A 12054-nucleotide genomic window follows, 5' to 3' on the forward strand; every position below is an offset into this window, starting at 1 on the left:
TTGCCAGTAGTGGCAAATGCAGATAAAAGATTGTACTTTTTAACCCCAATGACTTTGCTTTCCCCAATATGATTTTTCTAAAGGACTTTAAAAAAAAATCTCACTGCAAATTTAACATGTCCCACAATTGTGCCACAGTTTGAAACACTTTCATATCTATTGTTAATTTCCAATTGAGCCAACTTTAGATTCCTTCCAGATTACTCTGAGTGTTCATTTTAATTTTTTGGCAGTCAAAAATGCCGATGAGATGTATTAACGTAACATGCATTTCAATGTCAGCTCTTGCTAAATGCTATCATTGGTATACAGTGAGGCAGTGGTCTGATCTTTGCAAGCACCACCTGTCTAATAATGGGCTGTAGAAACAAGGAACGACAGATGCTGTTTTATGTAACATGTCTGAATAGTCCTGACCTGAAATGTCACTTAACCATGTTCTTCAGAGATGCTGCCTGAACTGCTGAGTTACTCCAGCACTCTGTGAAACGTCACCTATCCATGTTCTCCAGAGATGCTGCTTGACCCGCTGAGTTACTCCAGCACTTTGCATCCTTTTTGTTAGTTACGGGCTGTACTGTTTGAATCAAAATACACTTGCATTACAACTGTTCAAACTTTGGTTTAATAAAACTAATAGAAAATGGTGTTAAAACTCATCAGACAACATGGTAGGAGAGAAACGTAACACTTCAGGGTGTCCTTGCATCAGAACACAGATTTCCAGCATCTGAACCACTCCCTTGTTCCAATAATTTTTAATTTTACCAATGTTTTGACGCATTCTCTGCCATGAAATCGGTGTACAAATTACTGTTGCATTTCACTAGCCATAATCTATACACGTGTATATAAAGAATTGGAGAAAATAATGCGACTATTTGTCCATGAAGGAGAAAATCTGACATCTTCACATCTTGGAGAGTTTAATGTCATACATGACCATGTTAAAATTGTCCCAAGCCAGGATCTTCTTTTCCGCTGGATTATAATCAACCATGCTGTTATATCGGTAACGGTTCTCAAACTGGATCGCCAGTGCCCTGCTACTGTTTGTGTTCGTGTTGTAGGCAAAATTGATGAGTGCATTCTGATTGGAATAACTGTTAATCGTGTAGAGGACTCCGCAGATGATGAAGGAATTAGCGACTGCTCTCTTGCGTATAGCCGTTGCCCAAGTCCGCTCCACTTCCAGGGTGTTGGGGTCCAGTTTGGAGATCACAATAGCTCCGTAAGCCTGACTGGTGCTGTAAATCACCCAGAGACCCAACTCATCCACTGCAAAGTCTATGTCCGTATAACCACCCCAAGAGTATGGGAAGACTCCTCTGTAACCTGCATTGGCCAAGTCCTTTCGAACCAAAATGGTCTCGGACTTCATTTCAAATCTCAATAAGGTCCTTGACTTGCGTTTCTGGTAGTACAAGGATCCTCGATAGACTGTGGCCCCCGTGCTTTCCACCGGTTCTGGTAACACGTAGACCTTGCTGGTATGGCCCTTCATGAACTGATCGAGGTCTTGGTACTCATAGAGCCGCCGAACGTCTGTGCCAACGGTGTTGATCCTCCAGATGTGCTCCGTGCTGTGTGGTGGAACAGGCTCGGGATCTTTCATCCAAACTCCATATCTGCCGACAATGGAGTCGGCCTTTTGGAACGTCACAGGTTCTCCCACCCATTCCAACATCCCACAACCTGCCGGGATAAGATGGAGAAATAAATCCAGATAGTGTTTCATTTTGTACTGGCCAAGTCCAAATGTATTAAAAAAAAATTAATTAAATGCTGGTCTAACTCAGAGGGTCAGGCAGCATCTCTGGAGGGTGATGTTTTGGGTTGGGACCCTTCTTCAGACTGTAGAGGGGGGGGGGGGGGTTAGAATGCTGGAAGGGACAAAGCCTGGCAAGTGAGACAGTTCCACAGTTCTCCACATCGTTTCTCTTGGGATCACACCTTCCCTCGCCAGCAATGGACCTACCCTGCCTGAGGTCATTTGTGGCCGGCTCCAATCTTCTCTCGCCTCCAGCTCTTCAACCTCTCTCCACCCCCTACTTTCAGACTGAAGAAGGGTCCCAACCCGAAACGTCACTCGTCCATTCTCTCCAGAGATGCTACCTCGCCCGCTGAGTTACTCTGGCACTTTTGTGTCTGTATAAGTGATAGGTGACAATGGGGGGGAGAGCAGGGGTTTTATATACAGGCCGGTGGGTGGACAAAGGCCAGAGATGAACAGGAGAGGAGTGAAATGTGATGAAGCCAGAGGGAGGGATATGTGGAAGGGTAAAGGGGTGGGAGAAATGGGTGCGTACTTGGGTCAGGCACAGGGAAGGGAAAATTGGAGAATTCATATACTAGAGGGCATTGCATTAAGGTGAGAGGGGCAAAGATTAAAGGAGATGTCCAGGGCAATGTTTTTTTCACACAGGGTGGTGAGTGTCTGGAACGTGCTGCCGGGGGTGGTGGTTAAAGCAGACACGTAAGTGGCATTTAACAGACTTTTGGATAGGCATATTGATATGCATGGGTTGGAAGGATATAGGGTATGAGCAGGTAACTAAGAGATGGTCTTGGCATCATGTTGTGGGCTGAAGGGCTTCCTCTTGAGGTCTACTGATCAATATTCTTAACCTTGAGTTGTAAGGCACTCAAGTGGAAGATGCGATGCTGTTCCTGCAGTATGTGTGTGTTCTGTACTGGCCCGTACTGCTTCATGTACTTTGTCTATCACTATTGGGAAGGGCAAGTTAATGAAGTGTTTGTGGTGGAGCCTTTTGGGACCTGTGACCACAGTTCGATTAAGTTTAAGATAGTTATGGATAGGGATGCAAATGCTCAGCTTGGGTAAGGCCAACTTTGAGGGTATGAGAGAAGGTCTCACTCAAGTTGACTGGAGCAGGTTATTTGAGGGGAAAGGAACATCGGCCAAGTGCGATGTTTTTAAAAGTGTGCTGACGAAAGCTCAGGATGTGTACATCCCCATTAGGGCCAAGGGCAATGCAGGCAAACGTAAGGAAGCTTGGCTGACGAGGGAAATTAGGCAGCTGGGATCAAGTGCATCCCTGGAAGAGTTTCGGGAATAAGGAGTATACTAAAAAAGGAAATCAGAAGGGCAAAAAGGGGCCAGCATTAAGGACATTCCCAAAAGATTTTATAAATACATAAGGAGGAAAAGGGTTACTAGTGAGAGAGTGGGACCTCAGGAACCAAAATGGTCACCTCTGTGTGGAGCCACAGGAGATGGGCAAGGTCCTCAATGAGTATTTCTCCTCTGTATTTACCGAGGAGAAAGATAGTAGGACGGAAGAAATTGGAGCAGTCACTGGAAGAGAGGGTTACCGTCGAAGAAGTACTGAAGGTACTGTCGTGTTTGAAGGTACATAAATCCCCAGGGCCTGATCAGATATATCCGACGACATTGTGGGAAAATAGAGGGGAAATTGTGGGAGCCCTGGTTAAAATTTACGAGCCGTCCTTAAATACAGGAGAGGTGCCGGAAGACTGGAGGGTGACAAATGTGCCTCTTTTCAAGAAAGGCTGCAGGGAAAAATGCTGAGAACTATAGGCCGGTGAGCTTAACATCTGTAGTTGGAAAGTTACTGGAGAATATTCTGAAGGATAGGTTATACAGGCATTTGGATGGGCAAGAGCTAGTTAGGGATAGTCAGCATGGTTTGTGCGTGGGAGGTCTTGTCTCACATTTGATTGATATTTTTGAAGACGTGACCAAAAAGGATGATGAGGGCAGAGCAGTAGATGTTGTGTACATGGACTTCAGTAAGGCATTCAACAAGGTTCCGCATGGTAGGCTGCTCTGGAAGGTTACATCGCATGGGATCCAAGGAGAGATAGCTGAATGGATAGCAAATTGGCCCCATGAAAGTACGCAGGGGGGCGATGTTGGAAGGTTGCTTCTCGGACTGGAGGTGTCTGTGACTAGTGGTGTGCCTCAGGGTTCGGTGCTGGGCCCGTTACTGTTTGTCATCTACATCAATGATTTGGATGAGAACATACAGGGCAAGATTAGCAAGTTTGCTGATGATACAAAAGTGAGTGGTTTTGCAGATAGTGAAGATGGTTGTGAAAGATTGCAGCAGGATCTGGATCGATTGGCCAGGTGGGCGGAGGAATGGTTGATGGAATTTAATACAGAGAAGTGTGAGATGTTGCATTTTGGGACGTCGAACAAGGGCAGGACCTACACAGTAAATGGTAGGTCTCTGGGTAGTGTAGTGCAGAGGGATCTAGGAGTACAGGTGCGTGGATCCTTGAAGGTCAAGTCACTGGTAGATAAGGTGGTCAAAAAGGCTTTTGGCACTTTGGACTTCATCAGTCAGAGTATTGAAGTTGGGAGGTCATGTTGCAGTTGTATAAGACGTTGGTGAGACCGCATTTAGAATATTGCGTTCAGTTCTGGGCACCATGTTATAGGAAAGATATTGTCAAGCTTGAAAGGGTTCAGAAAAGATTTATGAGGATGTTGCCAGGACTGGAGGGTGTGAGCTATAGGGAGAGGTTGAGTAGGCTGGGTCTCTATTCCATGGAGCACAGGAGGATGAGGGGTGATCTTATAGAGGTGTACAAAATCATGAGAGGAATAGATCGGGTAGATGCACAGTCTTTTGCTCAGAGTAGGGGAATCGGGGACATAGGTTCAAGGTGAAGGGGAAAAGATTTAATAGGAATCCGAAGGGTAATGTTTTCACACAAAGGGTGGTGGGTGTATGGAACAAGCTGCCAGAGGAGGTAGTTGAGGTTGGGACTATCCCATCGTTTAAGAAACAAATAGACAATAGGTGCAGGAGTAGGCCATTCGGCCCTTCGAGCCAGCACCACCATTCAATGTGATCATGGCTGATCATTCTCAATCAGTACCCCGTTCCTGCCTTTTCCCCATATCCCCTGACTCCGCTATCCTTAAGATTTCTATGGGACAGGTTTGGAGGGATATGGAGCAAGCGCAGGCAGGTGGGACTCGTGTAGCTGGAACATTGTGGGCGAGTTGGGCCGAAGGGCCTGTTTCCACACTGTATGACACTAATGCGGTGGGTACACAGGATGGCTGCATGCCTAGAGGAAATGCACAAAGTCCAATGGATATGAAGGGATATGGATCATGTGCAGGCAAAGGAGATTAGTTTATACTGGCATCATGTTCAGCACAAACATTGTGGGCCAAAGGGCCTGTTCCTGTGCTGCACTTTGTTATGCTGGTTAATTATATATATCGTTTTGTTGTGTGTTTATAATGGTGTTTAGAGTACCACGTTTACATATCTGTTGTGCTGCTGCAAGTAGGAGTTTCATTTTCTGCTACGGGACTCGACTCTTGACCGAAAAAAGGCACAAACCAAATAAAGCGCTGGAGAAAATGGGCAGGTGGCGTTTCTGGTCGCGACCCTTCAGATTGAATCAGCACATTGTATCTGTACTGTTTTATGTTCTATTGATTCCTGGAATTTCTCATTAGGCTTCAAGACCCAACCTGTTTCATCATTCACCTATGTTGGACTGATTGTAGCACAGAACGTGTTTCCTATGTTGGAGCAGGTGACAGGGCCGTCTTAACGCATGGGCCTGATGGGCACTTGCCCGGGGCCCCACGAGCATAGGGGCCCCACGAGCATAGGGGCCCCATGCTGATCTGTGTATGTTAAGTGACTTGCAATAAATAAATACTACTTTTAAAATGTAGGTTCAATAAGTGCTTTTTCGCAACATTTTCGGTCACTAAGTGCTTCTCACAGCGATCTGTAAGTGCTTTTCGCAACAATGTAGCACCCTAAGTCCATCGCTAAGTGCTTTTCGGTAAGTGCTTTTCGCCGGCACGACGGGGGGGGGGGGGGGGGGGCTGGTAGGGAAAGGGGGTGGGGGAGAGTAACGGTGGGGGCCCCAGTACACTGCTTTGCCCGGGGGCCCATAATGCTGTAAAAACGGCCCTGGCAGGTGATACTAACTCGACTGTGCGGCAGGGTTTCTATCTTACCCACGTTTGTTTCCACCGTCCTAGCAGGTGGTTCTGTGCAGAACTTGCTTTGGTAAATGACCCCGCGTAAGAACTTTGGACCATTTTAGTACCAACAAGTTATGCTGGCGGTGTCCACTCGCCACCTACTGGTAGCAGTCAAAACGACAAGTCAAGAGTCGTGAGCATTATGGCCAGGCTGTTTAATGCAGATGAGAAATGCCTTCACTCGGGTGATGAATCCATGCAATTCTCTACCGCAGAAGCGCGGGGGGGGGTGAGGTGTACAAAATCATGAACGGAATAGATCGGGTAGATGCACAGAGCCTCTCGCCCAGAGTTGGGGAATCGAGAACCAGAGGACATAGGGTTAAGGTGAGAGGGGGGGTGAAGGTTTAATAGGAACCTGAGGGGTAACTTTTTCCACACAGGGTTGTGGGTGCATTTAACGAGCTGCCGGAGAAGTTAGTTGAGGCAGGTAATATCGCAACGTTTAAGACACATTTAGACGGGTGCATGGATAGGACAGGTTTAGATGGATATGGGCCAAACGCAGACAGGTGGTACTTGTGTAGATGGGGCATGTTGGTCGGTGTGGGCACGTTGGGCAGGGCTTATTTCCACGCTGTAAGTCTGTGGAGACCAAGTCTCTGAAAATACTGAAGGGGCTAGATGTTTTGACATGTTGGGTATGATATTAAAGCTGGAGCATTCTCCAGGACTGTGTTGAATGGCTGAGCAGACCACACCAAACCTGGCATATTGCATTTCTATTTTAAAACAGACGGGTGAAACAAACGTGGGTAAGACAGAAACCCTGTCGCACAGTCGTGTTAGGATCACCTGCTCCAACATAGGAAACACATTCTGTGCTACAATCAGTCTGGTCTGACTGGAAAGGTCACCTATCCATGTTCCCCACAGATGCTGCCTGACCTAGAGTTACTCCAGCACTTTGTGTCCTTTTTGTAAACACGACCTCACCTGGGCGTTGAGACTCGCTCTGGTGCGCTAGTTTTGAAGCAGGAATCTCGGTGATAATTTCCGATTTCAGCTCTTGATACCCAGTGCTTTCAAAGTTCCAGTTGGAGGCTGCAGTGGGAGAGGGAGGGAGAGAGAGAGAGAGAGAGAGAGAGAGAGATCGCAGCGCGTTACACAAACACAATGCAGGCCAACAATAACAAAATGTTAATTCATTGCAAACCTTCTGCAAATATTGCACTCCCCAGAGGATTCTTGTTAAAACTTTCTCTGGGGCTCTTACCTTCTCTGCCGGACGGCACTCTCTTTCGGGAAGATAAATTGAAGAAATCTTGCCGTCCTAAAATAAAAACCAAGCAGCATTTCAAAAACTCGGGAGACATTCATCAGTGATAATATACTGCAGATGCTGGTACAAATCAAGATTCAAGATAGCTTTATTTGTCATCCAATATTGGACGAAATTCAGTCACCCACAGTCCAACAGTAAAAGCATTAAATAGGCATTAAAATTACACAACCCCAAAAACACACAAAAAAAGAAACATCCATCAAAGAAACATCCATCACAGTGAGTCTCCTCCAGTCCTCTCCTCACTGTGATGGAAGGCCACAATGTCTTTCCCTTCTCCTGCCGTCCTCTCCCGCGGTCAGGTTGTTGTGGTTGCAGGCCGCGCCGGACGGTCCGCAGCGGGCCGAGCCCAAGGTATTTATTCACAAAATGCTGGAGTAACTCAGCAGGTCAGGCAGCATCTCAGGAGAGAAGGAATGGGTGACGTTTCGGGTCGAGACCCTTCTTCAGACTGAGTGATAAGATCAGAATTAGCCCATCAAGTCTACTCCCCCATTCAATCATGGCTGGTCTATCTCTCTCTCCCAACCCCGTCCTCCCGCCTTTTCCCCACAACCCCTGACACTTGTACTAATCAAGAATCTATTTCTGCCTTTAAAATATCCATTGACTTGGCCTCCACAGCCTTCTGTGGCAAAGAGTTCCACAGATTCACCTCCCACTGGTGGACGCGCCTGCTGAGTTACTCCAGCACTTTGTGTCTGAGCTATTCTGACTATTCCTGCTGCGAAGCAGGGGATTGAAGTTTCACAACCGCTGTCTGAACCCCTTTCCCCCCGCCCAGTGGGAGAAACTCTACGTGCCCGAGACCCCCCTCTCCCTCTCCCCACCCCCTCTCCCCATCTCCCCCCTGTCTCTCCCCCACCCCCTCTCCCCATCTCCCCCCCGTCTCTCTCCCCCACCCCCTCTCACCATCTCCCTCTCCCCCTACCGCCATCTCTCTCCCTCTCCCCATCTCCCCCCCCCGTCTCTCTCCCCCACCCCCTCTCCCCATCTCCCCCCCGTCTCTCTCCCCCACCCCCTCTCCCCATCTCCCCCCCGTCTCTCTCCCCCACCCCCTCTCCCCATCTCCCCCCCGTCTCTCTCCCCCACCCCCTCTCCCCATCTCCCCCCCGTCTCTCTCCCCCACCCCCTCTCACCATCTCCCCCCGTCTCTCTCCCCACCCCCTCTCCCCATCTCCCTCTCCCCCTACCGCCATCTCTCTCCCTCTCCCCATCTCCCCCCCCCCCCGTCCCTCTCCCCCACCCCCTCTCACCATCTCCCTCTCCCCCTACCGCCATCTCTCTCCCTCTCCCCCACCCCCTCTCCCCTTCTCCCTCTCCCCATCTCCCCTATCCCCTCTCTCCCCACCCCATGATATTTGACTCTGCATTAAAGTTTGACAAGCAAGTCAACGCTGTGGTAAAAGCCAGCTTCTTCCAACTTCGAACCATAGCTAAAATCAAACCTTTCCTCCAATTCGACGACACAGAAAAAAAATCATTCACGCTTTCATTTCCTCCCGCCTAGACTACTGCAACTCCCTATACACTGGGATCAGCCAATCTTCCCTGTCCCGCCTGCAACTGGTCCAAAACGCCGCAGCGAGACTCCTGACGGGTACCCGTAAAAGGGACCACATCACCCCGATTCTGGCCTCTCTCCACTGGCTCCCTGTACGGTACAGAATCAACTTCAAGCTCCTCCTATTCGCGTATAAAGCCCTAAATGGACACTCCCCCCCCTACATCAAAAATCTTCTAACCCCCCTCTCTAACTCCAGGTCCCTCAGGGCGGCCGACTTGGGGCTACTCACTATCCCGCGGTCTAGGCTTAAGCTCAGGGGTGACCGCGCTTTTGCGGTTGCAGCTCCTAGACTGTGGAACAGCATCCCTCTCCCCATCAGAACTGCCCCCTCCATCCACTCCTTTAAGTCCAGGCTCAAAACCTATTTCTACTCCCTAGCGTTTGAGGCTCATTGAGGAGGCGCTGTGAACTGTTTGCGTGCTACTGTATGTTTCATTTTTTTTCTATTGGAACCTAATCAGATGTGCAGCACTTTGGTCAACGTGGGTTGTTTTTAAATGTGCTATACAAATAAAATTGACTTGACTTGACTCTCACCATCTCCCTCTCCCCCTACCACCACTCCCTCTCCTCTTACATCTCTCCTCCACCCCCTCTCCCCTTACCACATCTCTCCCCCCTATCCCCTCTCCCCCTATCCCCTCCCCATCTCTCCCCCACTCTCTCCCCACCCTCTCCTCTTACATCTCTCCCTCCTACCATCATCTCTCCCCCACCCACTCTCCCCCCTACCACTCCATCTCCCCCCCCCCCCCCCCTGACTGTGGTTCAGTGCCCCCCATGCCCATGCCCGCTGCCAGGGGTAGGGGACCCACTTACCCCCGCGGGCGCCCTGCTGACTGTCCCGGGCAGAGTCTCTGTGTCCTGGACAGTGACCGTCCCGTAGCCGGGCGTTCTCCTGCTCCACCCTCTGCAGCCTCAGCAGCAGGTCCGCCTTCTCCGCCCGCAGCTTGTCCCCCTCTCCGGCCGCTGTGTCTGTGTCTGTGTCTGTGTCTGGGTCCCTCCGGCCGCCCAGCCGCCCCTCCAACAGCCGCAGCCGCTGCCCCATGGACTCCATGTCTCCACGCTGAACCGCCAGCTCCCTCTGCAGCTCCCGCACGGCTGTCATCGCCTCCCCCGGCTCTGTGCACCTCTCCCCCGCCGGGCTGGGCACGGTGAACGAGTAAATGCACCGGCCATCCCTGCTGGGAGTGCGGGCGAAGGTGGGCAACTGGCCGCAGGCGCTCAGGACCAACGAGCAGGCGATGGCGAGCAGTGAGGAGACCCCCATATCGCATCAGAGACCAGCCAGGCTGTCAATGCCTGGACCGTGGGGTCCAGCACATTTATACAGTCACACAGGGGCGGGCTCCACTGACGTCTGTGAGTGAGACACCCTCTGTATCTCCCTCTCTCTCCTTCCACCCACATCACAGAGTCACACAGCACAGAAACAGGCAAGAGTCAAGTCAACTTTATTTTGTACAGCACATTTAAAAACAACCCACGTTGACCAAAGTGCTGCACATCAGTTCAGTTACTAAGAAACGAACGCTTCACTCAAGCGTGAAAACGCACCCCTCCAGGTTCAGGGACGGTTTCTTCCCGGCTGTAATCAGGCAACTGAACCATCCTACCATCAACTAGAGAGCGGTGCTCAGCGACCATCAAACCCATTGGAGACCCTCGGACTATCTTTTTATTCACAAAATGCTGGAGTAACTCAGCAGGTCAGGCAGCATCTCAGGAGAGAAGGAATGGGTGACGTTTCGGGTCGAGACCCTTCTTGAGACTGACTATCTATCTCGGACTATCCTTAATCGGACTTTACGGAACTTGATCTTGCACTAAACGTTATTCCCTTTATCCTATTTCAGTGCACTGTGGACACTGTTTCAGTACATTGTGATCATGTATAGTAAATATTTCAGCTGACTGGTTAGCACCCACAAAAACAAACTTTTCACTATACCTCGTTACACGAAGTAGAGTAAACTAAAACTTGCCCACGCTGACCAACATGACAACACAAGTCCCACCTGCCTGCGTTTAGCCGATAGCCCTCTAAACCTGCCCTATCCACGTACCTGTCCAAACATTGTGGCAGTCCCTGCCTCAACTACCTCCTCTGGCAGTTCATTCCATACACCCACCACGACCAGGCTATTTGTCTGTCTCCAGGCAGTGTGAGGAGCACACTGTTAAGGATTAACACCCGGAAAGCTTCTGGACCTGACAACATTCCTGGTCGTGTGCTAAAAGACTGTGCAGCTGAGCTCACAGATGTCCTCACAGACATCTTCAACATCTCCCTGAGCCAGGCTGTTGTTCCCTTGTGCTTCAAAGAAACCACCATCATACCTGTGCCCAAGAAGTCTTCTCCATCCTGCTTCAACGACTACCGCCCTGTAGCGCTGACTTCAACCATCATGAAGTGCTTCGAGAGGCTGGTCATGAAGCAGATCAGATCCAACCTCCCCCCCTCCCTGGACCCGTTTCAGTTTGCATATCGAGCTAAGCGGTCCACTGAGGATGCCATCTCCTCTGCTCTACACCCAGCCCTCACCCACTTGGACACTAAAAACTCATATGTTAGGATGCTGTTCATAGACTTTAGCTCAGCATTTAACACCATCATCCCCCAGCAGCTGGTTTGTAAACTAACAAATCTGGGCCTCAGCCCCCTTCTCTGCAACTGGCTGCTGGACTTCCTCACTGCCAGACCCCAGTCCGTACGGGTCGGCAGCAACACATCGGACACCATCACGCTGAGTACGGGTGCCCCACAAGGATGTGTGCTAAGCCCCCTGCTCTTCACCTTGCTGACCCACGACTGCACACCCACCTACAGCTCCAACCACTTCGTCAAGTTTGCGGATGACACAACAGTGGTGGGTCTCATCAGCAACAACGACGAGACCCACTACAGGAAGGAGGTGGACCAGCTGGCCGCGTGGTGCACAGACAACAATCTCTTCCTGAATGTGGAGAAAACAAAGGAGATTGTTGTCGACTTCAGGAGAACGCACACCCAACACCCCCACCCACTGACCATCAATGGTGCTGCTGTGGAGCAGGTGAGCAGCACCAAATTTCTGGGGGTGAACATCACCGAGGATCTCTCCTGGAGCAACAACATCATGTCCATCGCCAAGAAAGCCCAGCAGCGCCTCTACTTCCTCCGCAAACTGAAGAGAGCGGGAGCCCCCACAC

The 12054-nt window shown here is 50.0% G+C and overlaps 1 protein-coding gene across 1 annotated transcript; it reads right to left on the bottom strand.

The window, feature by feature from the left end:
- Positions 1–667: 667 nt before the first annotated feature.
- On the bottom strand, positions 668–10139 carry myoc (myocilin). Its single transcript, XM_078408056.1, has 4 exons — positions 9682–10139; positions 7227–7283; positions 6947–7054; positions 668–1695 (listed from the first exon to the last, which is right to left on the bottom strand). The coding sequence occupies exons 1-4, from the start codon at positions 10130–10132 to the stop codon at positions 911–913; spliced, it is 1401 nt and encodes a 466-aa protein (XP_078264182.1). The 5' UTR covers positions 10133–10139; the 3' UTR covers positions 668–910.
- Positions 10140–12054: the final 1915 nt, after the last annotated feature.

This window comes from Rhinoraja longicauda, chromosome 11 (assembly GCF_053455715.1).
Source record: "Rhinoraja longicauda isolate Sanriku21f chromosome 11, sRhiLon1.1, whole genome shotgun sequence".
Lineage (NCBI taxonomy): Eukaryota > Metazoa > Chordata > Chondrichthyes > Rajiformes > Arhynchobatidae > Rhinoraja > Rhinoraja longicauda.